The 22,565-nt window shown below is 38.8% G+C and overlaps 3 protein-coding genes across 3 annotated transcripts; 2 read left to right on the top strand and 1 right to left on the bottom strand.

Annotated features, from left to right (window-relative positions):
- Positions 1 to 1,091: 1,091 nt before the first annotated feature.
- On the top strand, positions 1,092 to 10,917 carry LOC110046644 (major facilitator superfamily domain-containing protein 12-like). Its single transcript, XM_020752338.2, has 13 exons — positions 1,092 to 2,011; positions 3,509 to 3,614; positions 4,544 to 4,658; positions 5,342 to 5,469; positions 6,429 to 6,521; positions 6,984 to 7,076; positions 7,541 to 7,714; positions 8,041 to 8,144; positions 8,526 to 8,635; positions 8,713 to 8,805; positions 9,579 to 9,659; positions 9,757 to 9,828; positions 10,687 to 10,917. Exons 1-13 carry the CDS (start codon positions 1,464 to 1,466, stop codon positions 10,746 to 10,748), a joined length of 1,779 nt encoding a protein of 592 aa, XP_020607997.2. The 5' UTR covers positions 1,092 to 1,463; the 3' UTR covers positions 10,749 to 10,917.
- Positions 10,918 to 12,234: 1,317 nt separating this feature from the next.
- Positions 12,235 to 15,123, bottom strand: LOC110046645 (metalloproteinase inhibitor 3-like). Its single transcript, XM_020752339.2, has 2 exons — positions 14,883 to 15,123; positions 12,235 to 13,315 (listed from the first exon to the last, which is right to left on the bottom strand). The coding sequence occupies exons 1-2, from the start codon at positions 14,986 to 14,988 to the stop codon at positions 12,750 to 12,752; spliced, it is 672 nt and encodes a 223-aa protein (XP_020607998.1). The 5' UTR covers positions 14,989 to 15,123; the 3' UTR covers positions 12,235 to 12,749.
- Positions 15,124 to 19,426: 4,303 nt separating this feature from the next.
- On the top strand, positions 19,427 to 22,034 carry LOC149102690 (uncharacterized). The gene has a single exon (XM_089273787.1). It carries the CDS (start codon positions 19,561 to 19,563, stop codon positions 20,698 to 20,700), a length of 1,140 nt encoding a protein of 379 aa, XP_089129913.1. The 5' UTR covers positions 19,427 to 19,560; the 3' UTR covers positions 20,701 to 22,034.
- Positions 22,035 to 22,565: the final 531 nt, after the last annotated feature.

Below are 22,565 nucleotides of genomic sequence, written 5' to 3'. Positions count from 1 at the left end.
ACCTGCGGGAGGTTGATCGTTTTAACTCTTTTTCCTACTTTTTTCACGAGAGAGGCAGAGGGTTCCATTCTGGTATATTTCAGCTTGCGGTAACCTTACTTATTTGTCACTCCTACATCAAAACTCGATCAAGATTGGTTAATTTTTTAGTTATTATTGGCGACAACAGAACTCTTTTACCCCATTATTATAAAAGCAAACATCACAACGTTCTAGAACAAACTATCGACCCTTTATTGCCGGAGAGCTCCCTCTAAGTAATTAAAACTGACTATCAAAACAAAAAAAATAGTAAATTTAATTTGACTCGCATGCAGCGAAGACAAGTTCTTTCAACTGAAAACGATAATAATAATAAACAGGAAATTTCGAGTGGAAAATTGAGACTAGATGACCTCCCCTCATTGCAGTAGAATCTTGCTCAGTTTGGTACCAATAATAAAATTGGTACAGGTTATTTGATTCCTGACGGAATGGGGTGAGACAGACGATATTTATAAATCTTGTCGCTATCATTGGAGAGACAGAGGGAGACAAAGAATGTATCGAACGTTTGTGCGCGATAATATTTAATTTTGTTTAAGTTAAGGTTAACAAAAGATGAGTTAAAACGAATAAAGCAAACATTGAAATAACGGTGAAAAACCAAGTTAATATTTGTGATTCAACTTCGGCTTATTTTCTTTCTCACTAGTCAGCAATCTGTAAAATGCAATGATTTATTAAGCACTGTTCCCCAAGTCTACACCGAGCTTATGAGACGTTTTGCAAAGCCTCAGAAGACTGAGATTTGTTCGGCCATAAATTATAATTCTGTTGACTGCATTTCCTTGTTCACATATTCCTAACATTACACAAAGCGTTCAGTGATGACAAAACGCTTACAACTTTAAGATGGAGTATTCTAATCAACATGAAACGAAAGCAAACAAACCCGGAAAGAACGGTTCAAAATTAGCTGAAAAAATAAAAAAAATATTAAGATCGTCAAGTGCAAACTTTCGCGAAATCAGAAATAAATATTTTATACACCGCGAAAATCTCTCAGTGCGCTGATTGAAGGGTTTTTTGACCACCAACAAAGGTATCCTTCTCTGGAGGCGAAAATTATCTTCATATTTTTCTTCCAGACTACTGGGGACACTGTGAGAGTTGAATTTTTTTGCCGGTGTTTTGGGAAAAGAAAGATTGGATTTTTTATTTTTGTTGATTGCACAGCCAATACAGTGAATAAGAATCTCGCTCCGACTACGAAAAACTGTCATTCAGGTTTTTTTTTTTTGGAAGATAATGATTTACGTCAGTAAATGAAGATTGATGGTTGATATATAAGATGAGGTATTCAGCATTTACTAGTTTGGCGTATGAGAGAATTTAAATCGCAGTGTCAAGTTTACGGGAATCATTCTGTCGCTCTCCGTAATTCAATCTCCGTTTTGCCTCCGAAATTCACAACATGAAGGATGGAAAGTTCTCGTGATATTACAGCTGTGTGTAGCAACCATGGCGGAGATGACATCATTGAGGAAACAATACCAGACGCCGATGATTCACCGTCGATAAGAAACCGTATTGCCTGCAAGACAGGTCATATACTTAACAACCTAACGTCGAGCGTGTGGTACAGCTATGCCCTGCTCTATTTTCAGAATGTTGTCGGCCTGTCCGCTGTTACGGTTGGAATTATCTTCTTCATTTCTCAAATTCTCATGGCCGCGAGTTTTCTTTTGATCAGTTTTGGCCGCGACAAGCGTTTGTGGAATTCCTTCGCTGCGTATGGAAGACGAAAAGCAAGGCATATTGTTAGTTCTGCTGGTGTACTGTTCGCCTGGCCGCTTACTTTTACACCATGTTTGTTTTGCGGGGATCATAGCTCTGATACAGACTTAGGGGCATACTATTTACCATCCGTGGCTTTATTTTCGATTTGCTGGCCGCTTGCTGAAGTCAGTTATTATTCTTTGATGACAGAAATACGAGCGGAGAACGGAAAAGATACAGAAACGTCCAGGTAGGCTTACAGGGAATCTTAGGCCAAGCGCAAATGAATAATATTTCGTGTTTTCTTTTTTCTAATCACCGCAAGCGACCAACAAAACCTCGAATATTGAATGTGGTTTTTCATTGTTTTTTTCTGGTCCTAATTTAAAGTAATTGCTTTGAATGTAATGCTAAGTCTATATAATTTCTTCTTTGGTAGCTTTGTTGAAGTCTGAAGGGTTTTGTATCTCAGCTTTTCCAAGAACCTTAAAATTTATTTTAAAATGCATAAATTGGTGATTAAAAATACAATTTCCACTGACACACACAACACGGGAACTAAATACTACAAACATCCACTCAGATATTTTAATGTTCATAGACTAAGAAAATGTCAAATAACGTGGTAACGTTTTAAGGTCAGACAAAAATAAATCGTGTAGAAAAGAAATCGAGTTTGAGAGGTATTAGTAGATTTGTAATTCAGGGACAGAAACAAAAAAAAGTTCTCGAAAAAACTGCGGTTTTCATCCCAACTGAGAAAGTGAATTAGATTGTTTTCCAAGATGAAAGACAGAATATGAAGAAATGCTTTTGTTTTGTTTGTTTCTAAACGAAATATTCAATTCTATGGAAAAGAATTACCGCAGTTTATTCTTTTCATACCTTATTTTCATCTCTTTGGAAATGTATAGCTATTTATCATGATGAAAAGTTGAAAATTGTATATGCTTGCGCGCCGGGTTTAGTTTATTTTCCGCAGATGTTTCATGCACAGCCGAATCAGTCTCATTTGAGTGACTATGTGTGTTGTATTTGAAACTACTCTTAATTCCCTTAGATCTGGTCAGAGGCAAAAAAACAAAATTGAATAAACGGATAGGTGGAATTCTTCTCTCCAGCTCAACGTCGATATCCTGGGATCAACGTTGTTTGAGCTTGGTATATTAATTAGAGAGCTTACCAAACCAAAATGACAACGGAAACTAGAACGTCGCTAAACAAAAGGTTTAATGAGCAAAACAATGGCTATGCACGTGCGTTATAAATCTTTGTACATTCCTTTGCCGTCCTCTGCAAAACAACAACGTGAAATGACCAAGTTCTGCGTATTTTGGAGAATGCGAACGACGGCGGCTAATTTTTCGTATTTTCATTTGGAATTGAACGCTGGCGTTACATATTGAGCTTGAGCAAGCTCTGAGACCAAAAGGCGCACTGAACGGATCTAGAAATTCGAAGGTAAAATATAAACTCAATTTTTACTAGGAGTTGTCCTCGGGGCCGCCGTCGTTATTGCTTTTTGTCGCTTTTTTGACATCTTTATGTTGGCTTCCTAATCTGTGGCCATGGAAAAATTACCAGATCACAAAAACACCTGCGGCTGTTTGTTCTTTGATTGGCTGAAGAATTTTGCTAAGCCAACATAAAGATGTCAATACGTTTAGAGAGAATTGTGTAGCGTTGCTATCATTTTATATCTTCAGCTTGTTGACCAGGTGTTGACGTTTGTCAATATTGTTCACAGATCTATTGTTCGCGTTTGCAAGGTGTGTCTGTATATCTTGCTCTGGGCTTTACTACAGCAGAGTTCAGAAGACACAGTGAATCCAAATGTCAGCGAGCAGTTTACGGTAAGTGTTATGTGTACCAACGATTGGGCGCTTGTTTGATATCATTATTTTAACTTCAATGACACTAGCTTAGTAAACCATTAGTAACTGCCTTAGTAAAGCTTAGCCCTATTTCAAACCTGGTACTACTGCCGTGTCAGCAAACTAAATTCAAGAATTAAATTCGACTTAAGCACGGCAGTAGCACAACTTTTGAAACCACTCAGTTCGGGAGGCTGAGTTAAGTTCAGCACGGCACCTGCACCACTAGGCTTGCCGTGTCGAGCTGAATTCATGGAGTGCTGCATCAGATGCCGTTGCTTTCTAGCATTTAAAATGGTCCTCAGCAAAGCAAACTTCTTCCGATCTTCGGTGCGACTGAATTAAATTCGATTTTTGAAATTTTGTCATGCTACTGCCGGGAAAAGTTCATTTGAGTTTGTCATGGCAGTAGCACGACGTTTGACTAGGTCTTAGAAACCTACAATAACCATTCAGAACCATAGGGGAAGGCGCTGTGGCCCAATGGATAGCGTTTTGGACGTTTGATCGAGTCCTGGCTGGGTTCATTTTGTTCTGTTCTTGGGCAAGACACTTTACTCTCACAGTGCCTCTCTCCACCCAAATTTATAAATGGGTGCCGGTGAATTGAAAGCTGGGGGTAACCCCGCGATGGGCTAACATCCCATCCAGGGGGGATAGTTATACTCCTAGACACTTCATGCCACAGAAACCGGGATAAGCTCCGGCTGTAAGGGCCACTGGCCTGACGCAGGCAATTACCCAGACGAATTGAAGCGTACACACTCGGTTAGCCCCAAAAAGGGTCCTGACCTTGTTTACGTTTTTTTAGCTCTACCGATCAGTTAAAATTCAACAAATAGGCTGTGTTGCAAGTAAAATTGCCTAATACAACATTTCCTTTTCTGATGATATTATTTTTATTTCAGCGTTTTGCAGTCATTCTTCTTCCAGTTGGCTTTCTCTTCGTCTTTGCCTTTCATTTGACCGTTTTAGAACCCAGACCACAAGCTGATCTTCCCACTGAAGGAAAACAAGATGAAGGTATTCAATCGATTCCAGGTCCCTTATAAATTTACAATGAACTACTTATGTTCTGGCGCGGGGGCCTGTTCACTAGACTCTAGATCTATAGCGGTCCTGGGGTCCGTTTCTCGAAGGTCCCCAAAAGTTTTCGCACCCAGAAAACCATAGCAAAATCTCAAACCTTATGATTACAGAGCTGTTTTATTCACATATTCTTAATATGGACAGAGGTTCCTTTCAAACAAGAAGTTTCAGGCGTATACACTTCTCCGTTTTTAGATACAGATGAACGAAAAATGGCTTTACGGGTCCGGAAAGTTTCCGGGGGTTTCGAGAAACGGCCCCCTGGTCAGTCAAGCGCTGACTGGGGTCGTTGCCTTGTGTTCTTGAGCAGGACAGTTAACTCTCACAGTGCCTCTCTCCACCCATGGGTATAAATGGATGGCGGTTAACTGTCAGGGAAATTTGGCAAAATATTGTGGACAAAAAGCGATTGGCACGCAAACAGCACATCCAGGGGGATTAGCAATATTCCAAGTCGCTTAGTTCTTGTTACAGAAATATGAAAGCTCTAAACGCGTAGACTAGTTTATGCGAATGCAGATCTACCTATTCTCTCTGTCAACCTTAAGGGGAAAAGAAAATAATGCATGATGTTTTCCAGCTTTTTACATTAAATACCCCAAACTTATTTACTGCAGAGAAAACTTGTGGACGGTCGACGGCTGACGTATCTTCACCAAGTACGATAATAAATCAAGAAGTGGCAAGAATAGAGAGGCCAAAATTCACTTTGTCTGAATGGCTGAGGGAACCTTTGTTATACAAGGTCAGCTGAATTTAATTCACGTTGTAACGCGCAACCTCGTCTGATCCTGTTTTTTTTTTTTTTTCATAACTCTATATGTTTTTACTAAGCCAGAAGTTTTGTTATTTCTGGCCAACTTTGGTCACTCTATTATGGTCCTACACATCTCGCGATTGTAGAGCAGTTCAAAGTTGAGAGTTTATTGTTCCTTTACGGGAGGCGTGGTGACGAAATGATTAGCACGCTCGAGTGGTCTGGGTTTAAACTCTGGCTGGGGTAATAGGCCACTTTCGATATATTAAATTCAGCTTGATAGTGAGGCCTAGAGGACACAAACAAAAGAAATGAATAAACATGGGGAACATGGTCATTCAATTTGCTTTGTTTACATCCTCTAAGCCTCACTGCCAAGCTGAATTTTAATATATCGAAAACAGTCTTTTGTGATGTGTTCTTGGGCAAGACACTTTACCCTTACAGTGCCTCTCTTCACCCAAGTGCATAAATGGTTACCGACGAATTTGATGTTGGGGATAATAACCCTGCGATGGACTAGCATCCCATCCAGGGGAGAGTAGAAATACTCTAGTCGTCTCATACCCTGAAAACCAGGACTAGTTCAGCGGTGAGGAACACTTGGCTCGACGCAGACGTTATCTTTAACACGTTATAAAAGCACAACTGAGCCCCATCCCCCCCCCCCCTCAAATTTATATCCTCAACCAAGAGAACCAAGAACTGAGTACCATGTCTAACTTGAGATGGATTCCCTTATGTATAAGGCATATATGGAGGATTCACTCTCTTACCTTGATCTTCTCTTGACTCAATATAATTGCAAAAGGATAGCTGTAAACTTTTTTCTCAAACAACCTTCCTTCTGAATTTCTAATTTGAGACTTTTGTTTCTAATGATCAATTTTTTCGTATTCAGTATTCTATTTCCTTTAATCGTAATTCTTCTCTTTCTCTAATTAAAGGTTGGATTTATTTTCCTTTTCTCAAACGTCGCCATGCGGATTGTACAGTGCTATCTTCCATTATATCTCATCGAAACTCTTCAATTACGAAAAGTAAGAAATATTTACTGTAGCTACAATCAGTATTCAGCGTCTATCTTTAATTATTTATATTTTCGGAAGTGCAAGATGAAACATAACGAGGCTCCCCTGCTGGTAACATAAATAAATATATAAACAAGTGGAAAGTTCAATGGGGTTCAGATCTTGCGAAGATACTTAACATACCGTAAAATTCTACTCATAGCATAAAAGCAAGCAAACTTTAGTGATAAACCTATATTTGTCCACAATATTCGCCTTGATTTTAAAAATAATTTCTATTTACAAGGCTAAAAAAGTTAAAAGTGAAAAGCCGAACGTTTTCGACACTCGGTCATCTTCAGGTCATCTTCAGTTTGCCCAGTGTCGAAAACGTTCGGTTTTTTACTTTTAACTTTTTTAGCCTTGTAAATAGAAATTATTTTTAAACCTTTATTTCACTGACATATTTCTCTTGTTTTGATTTTGTTTCAGGAATCAGTTGCCTGCTTTCCTTTGATAATCGTCACTACTCGTATCGTGACCGAAATAACGTGTAAGAGTTTTACAGAAAAGCTAAAACCCAGGGTAAATTTTCATATATTTCAATGTTAATTAATGGTACTTTTGCTTATAAAAAAAAAAAACATGTCATTTGGTCCAAAATTTCCCATGGTTGAAAGCAAACTCATAATTATTGGCGCAATGGATATCCAAGACAAAGAAAAGTCAAGTTTGACTCGATGCAGTCGGTTTGTTTTGCAGGTTGTTACATTCATTTGTCATCCAAGATGGCCGATTTTGAACTAAGTGACCGCTTTATTCAGAGTCCGATTAGAACTTCATTCTGCTCATTTAGCTTTGTGCAGAAGCTGTTTAGAAAACGTTTTAGGCTCGTTCTCTCCTCGTTAGTGGGGAAGTAATTAACAATTGCTTGAAGAACCGAAAATTAGTCTTCAAATTCTGCAATTAGAGTCTTTGTTGCAGTTTCTTCCGCCCCAAGTAAGTGCCCCCTTAATTGTCTTAAATTCTGAGCGAATTTGTTTTTTCAGATCGTCATCTTGTGCACTACTGCCGTCATCTTTGGAACCTGCATGTGGTTTGCTTTACAGTCAGTAGCTAGAACTTCTCTTGTTTATGTGCCCGCGGTCATATTTGCCTGTATGTCCTCGCTTCTCACCTTAATAACCCCAATGCTACTTCAAGAACTGAATGGGAATGACAAGGTAAGAGACCAATCAGAAAACGGATTACCACAAATTGACACGTCACTGCAAGAGACCAATAACGTACGTAGCTTCAATACGCTGTTCATAACATGCTTACAACGAAACAGAAGGATAGATGGTGTTTTCTCCTCTTCGCGGATAAAAAGCACGCTTAAGGAGGTTTACATACAAGAGGACCCCCACCTCTTGTTGAAACTCGCTCTTCTATAAACCTCTGCGAAGGAGATGGCCCAAAACTACCGTTGTCACTTCAGTTAGTGTCTGACTGATTTACTGGAGCAAAAATTTGTGACCTGTTTAATATTTTCGATATCTCATCTTAGGAAACGGCGAGTTACGTTTCAGGAGTTTTTGAATGTACGGAAAGAGTTTTACTGGGAGTAACAGTGCTCGGGATTCAAATCTGTCATCCTGCAAACAAAGAGAGGTGAGGATATGAAGAATCCTTGGGCGAAACACTCGCTTTAGAGAGGTAGCTGATATCAAGAGACTGTCATAGTCCCTTGCTAATATAAATTATAAGCTGGCGACATAAAAAACATACATGTCCAGTGCTCACAGGCCAATCATTTATTCGGGCTTAGATGGAACGCCTGGTCAGGGACAGAGGGGATTGGAGGAGTTTTGTCAGCGGCCTATGCTCCGAACTCATGACATAGACAGGTTTCAGATCAGATCAGAATCATTTAGTTATATAAGGGTGCTGTACCTCGGGAGGAAAGCGTTTTTTTTTAATCCGTGATAGTAAAGATTGGTTTCAAAGTGTGAATTAAACCATTTATAAAGAAGACCATATCTTGTTTGACAGATCGATTGGCGAATATCTGCGCGTTGCCTTCCCAGCAGCCTTTGGGGCCTGTATTGTGATTCCATTGCTGGTTGCTACAGCTTTCATGAATTCTAAAGACTCAAACGAAGGTAAGGCATGATCAAGAATTTAACATAAACCCATAAAGTTTAGTACGAAAAACTGATCCCGGCGATTTCTTTGTTAGGTCCAGTGTTAACCGTAACTGCAGCAAGTCCGCGCGAGGAGAATGGACCGATTCTCACCAGTCTCCCGATGGTTAACTGTGTTGATCGTCTCGGTACGTTTATCGACTCAAGGTGGCTGTCAACAGTTTCCAGCACCTTCTAGTAATATACTTTGACGGGTCATGCACATTTTATTAAGGAGGTTGTTAGTCATCTTCATGGTATAATAAGTTATCATAGCAACGATATAGTCTGTTAAAACACCCTTAATTTTAGCATTAAATGCTTGTAATTCAAAAGCGGCTCGGTGAAACCAATTATTATCAAACTACGTCACGGTTTGCGCATCTTGAAAAGTTTAGCCTAAATTTTTCAAGCTCTTCGTTTGTAATCCGTGTCAATCTTCTCCATCCTCAACCATCCTTGTTCCCTTACGGTTTACCTCGATTATCAGTTGAGTAAGGCGGGGCGAAAGTTTGGTCACCAAGTTTTAACGTTGGCAACTTGTCAGCCTTTCAGTGACGTCAGTCAGCAAAGCGCGCGAAATTGTAGGCGACGCGACAGGCGACCAACGGCTGTTGACATTGTTACCAACGGAAAAGAGGTAAGTTGCCCGTGACAACACCATAATTTTGAAGCCAAAACTTCGTAACCAAACTTCCCTTGTGCCTCACTCAACTGATAATCGTAGTATCTCTTTGGTGTTTTTCTATCTTAGTAAACTGTTATTTTCAGGTTTCCTTCAATTTAAAGGTAGTTTTGTACGTGACAAAAGTAACTTAAAATACCGTGACCGACCTCCTTTGAGATACAACTTTTTACACACTTTCAAGGTATTCTCTACGAAGGGCGGTTCAAAAGCATTTAAAATTTTCTAAACTTTCAGGATCATCAGCAAGGTCAACTCCTCCAGTGGACATTGAAAACAACGAACGCAGACGTAACAGCGACTGTGCAGAACTACAAGGTCAGATTACCACTGCAGAGACGTTCCACTTACACGTTTTTGTTTGCTTTGAAGTGAAGCTTTTCGTGATCTTGATCCAAATTTGGTGTTTTCCTAGGTACTTTATCGACGGCTTTTACATCAGATGTCGAGCCTGAAGAAACAGCAACTCACAGTCATAGAGATCGAGGTTTGCAGTTTGAAGAGATGATGCACAACAAATCTAAAGCCCTATCCAAATGGGAAATGTTTTGCGTCCAAACACGATCAAACATCGTTTGGAGACCAAACAGGTTGATAATGTACTGAGTGGCCAAACGGTATTATTAAACATGTTTGATCACCGTCCAAACGAACGAAATGTTTTACAATGTTTGATCAAATGTCTGCCGTCGTTCAAATTTTATCATAGACAATTAAACAAGATCAAGCAGATAAAATACGATCAAAAAAGGTGTCCAAATGTCTGGTCACCAAACAATGTTTGATCGCGCATTTGATCGCCAAACATTTCCCGTTTGGACATGGGGCTTAAGAATAACCTTTCTAACATGTTACGTTTTTGTTTGATTTGCAAAAGAGGCATGAACTTTTCATAGTTCTGTCTTACGAGGATACACTGGGTATTCCACACTGTTAGTGCACATCACTCCCTAGTTGTTGGCGAGCTTAACTACCAGGGGGGGGGGGGGGGGGGAGTGGGACAGGGATGAGGAGACATAGGTGAAGGTTCCAGGCACGAATACGAAAATGCCATTTTTCGAATTCACCTTTCCCTCTTTCCTCTACGGTTCATTCTAAACATCCAGTCGCAAAGGAGAATTTATTCATTCTCCATATGAGATGAAGCATATAGGGATGTTGCCCAAAAATACTAACCGCTAAAACTCATACATGATATTTTCGACATTGCTGATCCTCGCAGTCCTTACGGCCGTTCAGTGCTCTGTAGTTTTTGTTCATATTAAATGGATTTTACTCCACCATTATTTTTTTTTTCAGTTATTAACATTGTCCCTTCGTCTTGTCCTCTTTTTCTCCTCTACAGAAATCGAAGAAGTCAAGCGAGCATTAGACGAACTTCACCGACTTCCTTCCACCGACTTGTAGATGTTATTTTCCCTACGACAATTTCCGTATTGAACGACGGGTCTTATACAACAGCAGTCATTTCAGGAGAGGATTTAGGGGGGAGGGCGGATTGGGTGGCTCCCATCCCCCTTTTGAAGGAGAAAAAAAAATAATTGAAATAAATTCTGAATATTATGGCAGAAATGAAGGGAAACACTCTAGACAGGTACCTCAATGTTATTTCTACTTTGTGGCATTGCTAGTATTTGTGGTGGAACGGTTTTAAATTAGGTTCCAGTTCTCAAATTGAAACATTTTGCGGGCATACCGTGTGGCCCATTCTACAACCCAAAGGTACCATGCATCAATGGCCATCCACCCCCACTTGACAAATCCTGGATTCGTCCCTGCATTCATACATAAACTCACAACTTAAAGGGGACTGTGACATTTTTGACATTTTTAATAACAACAATGTTGACTTTTTTCCTGACAAATCGATACAAACCTGGCAAATGTCTGTAACGAATCGGGCTTTGACCACGTTTTTGCTCCTTTCAAATTTCCTATGGAACATTATTTTATAACTATGCTTTCCTAATTGTGATATATGCTTGTTTGGCCGATGAATTTTTAAGAGGGAAATGTGGTTCAAAACTTTTTTTCCAATACTTAAGTTCCCATTTAATAGAGTTTTTCGACTATATATACTTTTAACAATTATTCCACAAGCGCGCGTTGGATACGAGAAAGTGACGGATAGCTATTGAGCGCGAGTGGATTAATTTTTGTATTAAAAACGCCCCCAAAATATAGAATACAGTACGCGCAGCGCACGATGAGGGGCGGAGTGTAATACCGTCAAGAATGTATTCTGATTGGCTGTAATTTCTATGGCATGGTATAAATATTGATATCCATGATCTTCGCAAGTCTGCTCAAAGCCATATGCAAACGGATACTCTTCATTTTTATGTAAATCACTGTACCGTTTTACCGAAAAACTCCAGAAAACTTACATATCTGAGGACAAAGTGTGATGGGAAAAGGTAATATAAGGTTCCGATTTAAGTTCCACCTTTCTATTTGTAAGCAAGTGAGTTTCACAAGTATTGTTGTTACGTTTACTTACAAATAATTTACCAAATTTTACACTAAAAGTATCTATTCTCAAAATCCCAAGAGAGATTTCTCAATACGACAATCTGCCGCCTTCAAGGTGGGTGGAACCATTTCTGTATGAAAACGAACGTTTTCGTACTAATTCTTTTTTAATACAAGTCTTTCTGTTACCAACCTTACGTTATATTATGTAACTTTGGATAAATTAATTAAATGTCTACTGTCGAAACGTTGTGTTGTAAAAAATGTGACTCTTTGTTTCCATGTAATTTTGTTAAGTCGTTCATTAGCTGATGTGAAAAAATGAAAGAGCTACCGTTTTTGCTACTGCTGCTGCTACTATTTATGCAGGACAAGAGAGTTATTTTACGGCGGTATATTTCGATAAAACAAAATTAGCAGCTTTTAAAAGTAACATAGCTTTATTTTCAAAACAAAAACTAACGGTACATCATCTAAGGAAAATCAGTACATTCCCGGGAAATTATCAGAATTTTGACAAAACGCGAGTGAAATTATTTCCTAATTTCACGAGAAAACCATTTGATTACACATACTTATTTCCTACATTTCTTCTAATGACAACTTTTTAAAATGTTTGATATAGTACCTCTTATCTATGACACCTCTTATCTATGACATTTTGGAAAGAGGTACGTGGGAACGTAAATTTTCAGTTTACATCGATACCCTTATGGACTCAAAGAGCTATGTATGACCATTCTGTTAAAACATCACATAGGTGGTTGTATAAACATTGTTCACTAAAGCTCTTCGACCAGTAAAATGTTTTTTCATCGCTTTTTCCAATCAGTGGAACGCTATTTTTGTCAGTTAGTTTTCGTTGCTGACATCACCATAAAATTACAAAACTCAGTCTTCGTGTAATTAAGAAATTTCGCACGACGTTCCACTTACTTATGGGAAGAAACGCTGGGAGATTTTTACACATTGCTGGAAACGCCCTCTTCGCTTGCTGCTTAGCCAACTACAGCTATTGCCGCCGAAGTTGATTTCACACCGATCAAATTTCGCTCTACAGTCGAAGTTCGAGTCGGGGAATCCATCACAACCTTTCAATAGTCTTGGACAGTCTTTGGTGAAACAAAACGAGAACCCGATTAAACACTGACATCCTTTGTTGTACTGTGTTCGCACTCCTTCCAGCTGCTCACTCGTTACACCCGCCCACCTTTGGCGCCAGTTACAGAAGCTGGTGTACAAGTAGCCCGCTTCGACCCTACCAGAGAGAAGATACTCGGAGTTTGGGACCAAGCCCGCAGCGGCGGACACACGAGGCGAAGGGGTGTATAGATTCACAAAGTTAAAGCCTTTAGCGGGAATCAGGTTCTTCTGGACATGGTCACGGCCTTTAAAGATTTCCAGAATCCTCAGTTGGTAAACGTGATATTTCATTGATGGATTCCTTCCACTGTTTGGCATGTAGTCAGATTCAGGTCCATACAGGACTCTGGCGTGTACGACTGAAATGTGGAGATGATAACAGTCGTTACGTATATTTTAAAGAATTTACCTTAAAAAGTGTTAGGCAAACTTGCATTCTAATATTATTCCATCATCGTCACGATTTACTGATTTTCCTATGAAATTACTACGAAACAACAAAGAGAATTTAAACTTTTAAATTACCATTGAGTACTGGGTATTAACTAATAGCCTCCATTTGGCGCGAAAATATGCCCGGATATTTGTCCGCACACTTTATCTGTTCGGAGAAGTGAACAGTTTCCAAGAGCAAGGCTAGCTGAAAACTGTGAACCTCGAGAAATAGATAATGTCCAAAGACAAATATCCATATTGTTAAAGTCAAATGGGGGTATAGTTTTAATTATCTTTCAAAAATAATTGAGCGATATATTTCGGCTATTCCTCAGTTTTAGCTGGGACATTCAGTCACGTGACGCGTTTAGACCAGTCACATGCAAGCGAAAATATTTGATGGATTATAATGCCGAATTATTTCGGGAATCTGAAAAGATGCCTTGTTAACAGACCGGATATCCAGAAATATCTTTCTTCTACCGAGGCGTCCAGGTTTGGCTTCAATTAACAAAGGACCATCTATCGCAGGATAACTAAATCAGCATTGTTCAGGCTTGTTTCTTTTCAAAAATGATGTCTCTTGATGAAGTGAGTGAATTTTGACGCTAACGAAATTTTAAGGAGTAATGTTACCGCACAAAAATTGTTCGGATACAAAATTACTTTGATGTCGAGGAGAAACTCGAAATATTTTGCTAAGTAAAAGATACAATATAAAGATAAAGACGGATCTTGAAAAATACGTGACACAAATCATTAAGAAGTCAGTTGATTTTTAGTGACTCATTTTAAGTCAAAAAAATCTTTCAACAAGAGGTCACAAATAGCAAAATGGTCATTGATTTGACAAATTCATAACAAAGAGATACTCAGCTACATTTCAGTTCACTGACGAAACGAAACACTGGGAGTTACTTTTTGACATAAAGCGACCAAACAACGCAGTTATAGAGGATGATCTAAGGTGCCCCACAATTGTTCAGAAGAATTCGATGAAAGAATTATTATTTCCAAGGTCCACATGCAGTAGCTAATATAATATGGTTAATTTTGCCTTATTAGGTTTCCTGTAGCCGACAAAAAAGGCAAGGGTCATACATCGGCTTATCGAATTTTCAGACAACGCGCACCCTTTACAGGAAAAGCCAGCCCACTCGTCGAACAAGGTTTTGTCCTTCGCTGTTTTGTTTACAGCTAATATTACACACCGAAGACGTGAACGTTAAGACGTACCACTTCAACTTTTAAGAATGGATGTTGTTTCTTTTTACCACTGAAGCTGTAAATTGCATTTAGTCTTCAATTAAAACAACAGGCTTTTGGAATGTTCACGGCTGTGTGCCTTAACCTTTGGGTAAATAGACACCGAAACCCGAGGTTGAACTAAGAAAGAAACTATCCAAGTGTTTGTTGTGGCATTGACGCTACGGTGAAAAAATAGAGGCTGCAGTGTATTTAAGAAAAACCTGTGAATGCATGAAAACTTACCAAAATCGGCCTTGCAGAATTGTTTTTGCGGGTGCTCCGGAAAACAGCTGGCAAGAGAGGTCGCCACAAACAACAGGGTGATAAAAAGAACTTGTAAAAGCACCATCTTTATCTCTTAATCTTGTTCACTTGCTCTTCAGTAGAAAGAGTCTCTTCAAGTTCGAGCTACCGATTCTGAGCTTCTATCATTCCGCGCCGTTTTTTATATCATTTTGCCATGGCAGCCACGCTTGCGTTGCTAAGGTATTCTTAAATATACGACGTGTAAATATCTCGTGGGCGTGCGACAAGGGAGTGGTTAACGTAATCCCCCAAAATATTTCGCAATGAAAATGTAAACAAAAAAAAGTAGATTCTACTGCCCCAAAAGTCGGTGTATAATGTATTTTATTCTAGAAGAATATCGCACCTATGGTTTACATTTTTACTTTATTTTTTCACAGCCGGTGTTTTAGTCTTGCAGTTGTTGTTTTTGCGCAAAATTTCATCCCTTTAATTTATCCGCCTTGGAATTTTGTCCCGTGATTGTTTTAAAAGATATCGTTTCAAGATAAGAATTTTAGAGAGGTATCTTCAGTGAATCTCTGTACTAGACTGTGAGCCTTAACTCTTAACATTCTAGCCTTGTTGGTATTTCCTGAATCATTTGTGACCGAATTTAGTGTCGCAGTTTCGGATCTATCACTCAATAATCGAATTGAGAAGTTTTATTTTTACTTTGTAAAATTCCAAAGTGTCGCACTTTATGCAAAGGGTGTAGTGACACAAAAAATTTAGCTTTATTTGACCTCCATTCTCTAAGCTAATTTATGGGTTATACCGGACTTCCCATGAGAAATAAGTTAACTGGGGATAAAATAGTTAGACATTCATGATTTTTCGCGATTTACACAAAATGGCCCTTAAAAAAATTTTCTGGGAAGATATGTAACCTTGTAATTGTGTAGCTTAATTAGCATTAGTTAAGGAAGATTTGTTATCACGATAAAAATGACACCATGCACACTTGAACCTTTTTAAAAACTGAACAAATATTTACTTTTTTTCTTGCTTCCGGGGATGAGGTAAGTGTTTAATGAGATAAGAGATGAAAATTATGATTGTAGATATAAACGTTCTGCCGTCATTTCTAATTGAATTGAGATGTCCTTAACTTATTTCGTGTTGGTTACCGTTCACCCGGCGCTACGAAATTCAAGTTCCACATTTCCAAATTACATTCTTGGTAATGTTTTCTGCAAACCCAGCTAGTTAACTTCAAAAATCGTTTATGGTAACAAAGTATTAATTCAAACAAGAAGTTGTACGTAATAGCAAAGGCAGTAAAAACTTGAGATGGAATCTTTATGACGTCACCTAACTCGCGCCGACAAAAATACGCCCCCGTCCGTTTATAATTAATCACTTTTGTTTCATCTTTGTCCTCTAACAAGACATTGAATTACACACTGTTGTCTGAGCGGTTTAATTTTTTTCTTGTCCACATTTTAAGGAGTGTTCCAGCAAAATGACCCGGGCACATTTAATCAAGTTAGAAAACGAATTTCCGGCAAGCGACATGAAAAGCAAAACACGAAATGTTTGTGTTGAGGAAGACAACATGTTAACTATATGCTTTACGCTATCTCTGAAGGTCATCAAGGTAATCCTACGTAAGATACATTACGTGTAGGCTTGTTCGTCGGTGTCAAGTACAAGAAATTCCTTTCCTACATTCAATTGAAAGTTCAATTCAATAACTAAGTTCGCTAAAAAAAACCATTAGCACTGGTTAACCTTTTCATTATTTTCGGCGATTCTAATGGCCTCATAATAGTCAGTCATAAACAGAGTTATCTAAACTTTAAAAAAAAATTCATCACCGACTGTTCGAAACCGGGAGAAATGCGCTCTGTCCGCGGAACTGTTTTTGTTGATGTTTTTGTTGTTATATTTAAAATATTGTTTCTGTCCTAATTTTGTACATTTGCAACTGCCCTCGTTTGTTTTAAAATTTTGGTCATTCGTGAAGTTTAGTTTTTGTCATATATGGATATATTTCTGCGCGTGAATAGTTGATGGTCAATTCTATTCATAGCCACACGTGAAAACATTTGATAATGCAAGGTGTTCCGAATGACGTGAAAGGCAACAACAACAAACAAATAAATAAACACAAAAAGGGTTTCTAAGTCTCCGGAACATAAACCGCAATGAGTAGGGAATTCATGAGTGCTTAGAAAACGGCAAGCAATGTACCAGTTGCGGTAGAATATCTTTTCCCGTGGAAAACCGTGCCCAGCCCATCAGATTCTTGGAATTTAGAATTAAAGTGTTAAGAAACACTGGAGTTTTCTTTAGTGAGATGTACCCAGAACTTTCGCCGACATCTGTTTTCCGAATGATAACTTGAAATGTCTTCTTGAACACGAAAATGTCATCAGTTACTATTAGTTCTGAAAAGGCAACAGCATACAGCAACTTATATCACTGAGATTTCGTTCCGCTAAAACTCTATGGCATTTTGGTATTTAACCATTGAGAATGGTACCAGACCAAGTTAATGGACACTGTTATCGCTTAAAATAAAGGTTCTAAACGAAATAGGAAAACAGGAAACGACATAAACAGTCTTTAACCAAAATGTTCTCTTTGGGTGGCCCAGGAAATTTTGACTCCAGCTCTCTTTGTTCGCTCAGTCCTAAGCGACTAAATACAGACTATATATGTTTGACGAAGTAAAAGTTCACAGAAACCCAGAAAAAGGTTCAGTCTTTCGTTGAACATCAATCAGTGACAAACTTGTCTTAGGCCCATTGTAGGACCTTTTTGGTTATATGGTTCATCATGTCTGAATTTGTTTTCGTCGTTAGCACGCGCCCTTGTGTTATGCGATCGATATGATTTTTTGTAGCCTGTTGACAAGCTGCGGCTGTGGTCGAGGGGGGAATAGGGTTAGGGCTGGGACGTCGGCGCCATTTTTGACTAGAGAGCCTGTTCAAAGGCTAGATTTTCCGATGTATTTCAACAGCTAAAAGTCGAAATACTCGCTAGAAAAGGACATCATATAAGTGGAACAATAAATCATTTATTCCACGGTTTAACAAATAGTACGGGCAGAAATTTGGCTCAAAGCTCATATATTTTCCTCGGAGAGATACTGCGCAACTCGCGAAACATCCACGCGTATTATATGTTTCTTTTCATACTAGCTGTATTCACTTAGACAGCCGAATTCTGCGTCTCAGAGGAGTAATGCGCCATATAAGATAAATACATCATGCATCTCAACCAAGTATTTTCAACTTAGTATTTCAAAAACAAACAGTCGAAAGCAGCGCGCAGTCAATTAAAGGAGGAAATGCTTTCCCCTCTTTTGACGTTTATTTCTCAGTTGTTTTCTCTTCAGCCCAGAAGAACCATTTTGAGTACTTTTATTTCAGGTAAGAGTATTCTACCAACGACAGGAGTTTCCGACAATAAAACTTAAGATTCACCTTTTTTTCTATTTTGAGGCGTGATTTTATCACATTCCTCAAGTTTCACAACATCGCATTTTATTTCTACCAGTCGCTCTTTCCAAGACTTATTAACTCCGTACTTCCTTCTCTACCCAGTCTAGACAAAGGATCTATTTCATGTCACCCCACACGGTATTTTTCGGTAGACGCTCGAGGCCGAAATTTGCGAAATTTTAAGAATATTTTAAGAATATACCCGATGTTGAGATTTACTTAGAAAATAATATTTTGTTCATTGAGCCTTGGGTCAAAGGGATTGGGAATGACAAATCGAAAAGAAAGGAATGGGACTGGGACTGATTGGGAAAAACATAGGCTACCTCTCCCCCTCCCCTTCAGGACACTCGCTTTGCACACAAATCTTGATTGCACCGCCTTACTTCGGGCCCCTCCAAAAAGGGCGAGCCTGAAATTACAGATTATTTGCGAAACAAAATGTTTTGCACTCCTTGGCTCTCTATGCGCGTTCAGAAAGTTATCATTGCAACAAGCTGTGGAAAATTAGAGAATGAAAACAATGAAAATACATGTCACGACTTTCGAACAGTCCCGAAGAGCTCATCTCGCAAACCACAGATTTCGGAAGTTACAGAAAAATTTGCATGTCGTTTGTCTATTCATACCTCAGGTTTTATATCATACAGAGACTTTTTTTGTTGTGGTACTTGACATATCTTTTATTTTTGCATAATGACAATTTCGCCTTTATGTGACCCGTTTAAAATATTTTAGCCGGTTTCGTTTTGTTTAGTCCCGTTTCGTTTCGTTCCGTTTCGTTTAGTTTCGCAAAATACAGTGAGCCAGATTTAAGAAATCAGCCGCTCCTTGCAGCGACCGGTCCGAAAGAAAGTTTTGAATACACTGAATCTGGCGCAACCTAATTAAATGAATGAATAACCGAATATTTAATTAAGTCAGCTGAATAAGTTAATTTGAAGACGAACAATGCCAAGGTATAGAACACATAATCTAAGACGATTTAAGACATCAGACGACCTTTGAAATAACAAAGTTGGATTTACCTTGAAAGCCGGACTCTCTATACGGCTGAAAAGTTGTCCTCTGCTCCCATTATGGACATTTGCCAGATGCTTCGTGACATATAATACGTCATGATGCATTATACGTCTTCCAATGTAAATCAAGCTGAAGACGCATAAATTCATAGTTCAAACAAGATGGCGTCGAAAGGTAGGGAATCTCGAATGCGACGTTGGTCAAACGTTGAATTAACACAGTTTGCCACGGTTCTTGTCGACAAGAAAGAATCCTTTTTATTTCAACTGGAGACCAAAGCGGCAAAGAAGGCATCAAACATGCAAATCTTCGCGAATATAAAGAAGAATTTTGACGAACATCTGGCTGTCGATGGTGTCGCAGAAAAGGTTAAGGAGGAGATTGGTGAGCGGAAATTCAGGGATCAACCGCTAATCGAGACCGCCATCAGCAAGCTACGAATCAAGTACAAGTGGATGAAAAATCAGAGGAAGATATACAACAACCGAATCAACTCTAGCGGAGAGAAAATGGCCCTTATTCAAAAACCTGAATGGCTCATAATACTCGACCCAGTGCTCGCCCAAACAAACGCTGAGCTGGTGCGTCTTGGAACAGTCTTTGACGTTGATCAAGATGATAATTCCGGAGACGAGAGTAAATGTTCTCACAATGAAGACGAATCAATGCTGGATTCTTGTTACGATGACTTACCTTCTTTCTGTGTTCTTAGAGGTAAACGTCCTGAGACATGTACAAATATGACGGACGACGAAGAAAGTGGTGTGGTTAGCTCTCCTGAGTCAACGACTATGACAAACGTGCGATCAACTAACGAAGCTAAAAGTTCCAAGTCGACCACAGAAGGTGATTTAGAAGAGAATGCTGTAAATAAAAGTGCTCAAAAGTCACCCATGGCAGGGAAAGAGGCAACTTCGTCAGTAGAAGTCACGCAAGTAAAGTCACGCAAACGAAAGGCCGAGGAACCGGAGAGATCCCACGAACAGGCGTTGCGTGACCTCACTGAGGGCATTCAGAAAATGAGCGAAACAATCGACAGACGAATGGCGTTGATGATCAAAGAAGAGAAATCAAGGGATGAGGCGTTTATGAAGTTTCACGAGAGGCAGTGTGAATTAAACCGTCAACACGAGTTACGTATGATGGAAATGATGATGAGGTTTGCTCACCCTGCCCCAGTCTCCTACAGCATGCCTTCTGGTGAATCAGTTCCAATTCAAGCCTATTACGTGAATCCAAGGCAGGGTACAAGTGGTGAGAACAGCTTCAGCGAGGGAAGAAATACAAATGAAGAGAAGTAAAGCGGGCTGAACTTCTTTCCTGACTACAGCATGTTATGGTAGCACAGTTTTAGAATGTTGGACAATTACTTTACTTTATTCACTTTATTAAGGCGGGGGTCAACCTAAAAACACACCGTTTTTTCAAACCCGTTTTCATGGTTTAGATTTAGTTCCAAACCATGGCAAAGTATACAATTTCAGAAAGCTTAAAGACCAAAAATTATGAAAATTTGTTTTTGTACTTTAGAACTGTATTGTAACCTGACACTGACTAAATTAAATCTTCCACCTGTTGGGGAATGCCAGGGCTGAACTCCTACAAGAACTGATCAAAATGAATAATTTTTTACATTTTTTAAAAGAAGACAAATAGCTTACTGTTTTAAGCATAGAGAGTTTTGGAAAGTTAAAAATACATGAAATAGTGACCAGTCAAATCTTTTACAGAAAATCAAGCATAGACCAGCATACGTTTCAATCCATAACTTCGACAAAATGCACTGGATGGAAAAGTTCTACGCTGAAAACACAAAAATTGTTTAGAACAACAAATCCTGAAAATTTCAGCTCAGTTGGACAAATCCTTCTCAACATATCTTTTCTCAAAGGCAAAAATAACTCGTTTTAAGAAAACGAGCTTTGAACTTACAGTAGCAGAAATGTTTCTCATAATAAAACATTAATACCTTAAGATTCAAATTCCGGTTAAAACAAAAAATCGATCTTTTACAGAATTTTTAGGTACATGTACCCCCGCCTTAACAGTGCTTTTCTAACGCTCACTCATTGCAGTTGTAAGAAGATAGAATAACTACATGCAGCAAACTAGTCGTTTTGAACGTTTGACCAATAACTTGTGTTTTCAAGAATACAACGCTTTGCTTCCGTCTTACAAAATTATACTCCGAGCAACCTCGTTACCGCCCCCTGGGAACGAGGTTAAACTCTGACTCAGATGTCAAAAGGTGTTATGTTATGATGTTAAGAGTTGAGAAAGAAAACGTACAAACAAACAAGCCAAAAAACAAAAACAGAAAACAAAAAACAAAAAACAAGCATGTGGCCCATGTGCGGTACATGGCTCTCAAAGAAGGGCATTTCACAATAAAAGCTTTGTGTTCTGTACATGTTTCCTTTAAACGTGTGTTTGCCAGGCTCATTACACTTTCAACTGTGTATGAGCCATTCATCAGAAGAGGTTTTTCAGTAATTTTGTATGTGTTTTCCCGAACAGTCTTGTCTATCGTCTTGGATAGCTCATGCCCAGTAGGAAGCAATAGCATTGCTTGTTTTTATGTTTTACATTGTTCAGTGATTTTGACTCCAATCTTAGTAAAATGCTGATCGTAGAATCCATGTTCTACCTTGTTGTGTGATCGTTTCGATTAGGGCTTTGTATACACGGTCATGAAGTATCATTGCTTTTGTTGGATTTATTTAGAAATAGAAAATGGCCGCTACCTGTTTACATTTTATGAGTAGGTACATCATTTTTAAATAACCTGATGCAGACGCTCGAGAAAAATTTATGTAAACCCAAAATGCAGTTGACAATAAGAACCTTAAAATTCTCTCAAAAATTCTCGAGTGTACGTTTTTTTCCGGCCGGAATATAATAAGTACGCGTTCTGCGGCTTGTACAAGAATTTCCAATAGCCTTTCAGAATTAATTCTACACACGAATGAGGCCCTCTTAGGGGTTTTAGGGATAAGTGATAACTGGCAAAATAATTTTAGGGATAAGGAATAACTGACAAAATAATTATAGGGATAAGGGATAACTGAGATAGTTTTAGGGATAACAAAAAAGAGCTTTGATTTCTCAATTGTCACACGTTTGCTCACTTTTGCCGAGGATTTGCATCATCGGCGACCAGTAACGA

This window comes from Orbicella faveolata, unplaced genomic scaffold (genome assembly GCF_042242905.1).
Source record: "Orbicella faveolata isolate gen_17 unplaced genomic scaffold, um_ofav_v1 contig_35, whole genome shotgun sequence".
In the NCBI taxonomy this organism is placed as follows: Eukaryota; Metazoa; Cnidaria; class Anthozoa; order Scleractinia; family Merulinidae; genus Orbicella; species Orbicella faveolata.
The sequence above is the reverse complement of the archived record's forward strand: the minus strand, read 5'-3'. Positions and strand labels throughout refer to the sequence as shown.

What these genes read in the sequence shown, in the direction of transcription:
- LOC110046645 (XM_020752339.2), bottom strand. Translation starts at nt 14,988, where the DNA reads ATGGTGCTTTTACAAGTTCTTTTTATCACCCTGTTGTTTGTGGCGACC. An exon ending in ATTCTGCAAGGCCGATTTTG is followed by an intron (nt 13,316 to 14,882) that starts GTAAGTTTTCAT and finishes TCCACATTTCAG; the next exon opens with TCGTACACGCCAGAGTCCTG.
- LOC110046644 (XM_020752338.2), top strand. Translation starts at nt 1,464, where the DNA reads ATGGAAAGTTCTCGTGATATTACAGCTGTGTGTAGCAACCATGGCGGA. An exon ending in AACTGAATGGGAATGACAAG is followed by an intron (nt 7,715 to 8,040) that starts GTAAGAGACCAA and finishes ATCTCATCTTAG; the next exon opens with GAAACGGCGAGTTACGTTTC. An exon ending in CGACTGTGCAGAACTACAAG is followed by an intron (nt 9,660 to 9,756) that starts GTCAGATTACCA and finishes GTGTTTTCCTAG; the next exon opens with GTACTTTATCGACGGCTTTT.
- LOC149102690 (XM_089273787.1), top strand. Translation starts at nt 19,561, where the DNA reads ATGGCGTCGAAAGGTAGGGAATCTCGAATGCGACGTTGGTCAAACGTT.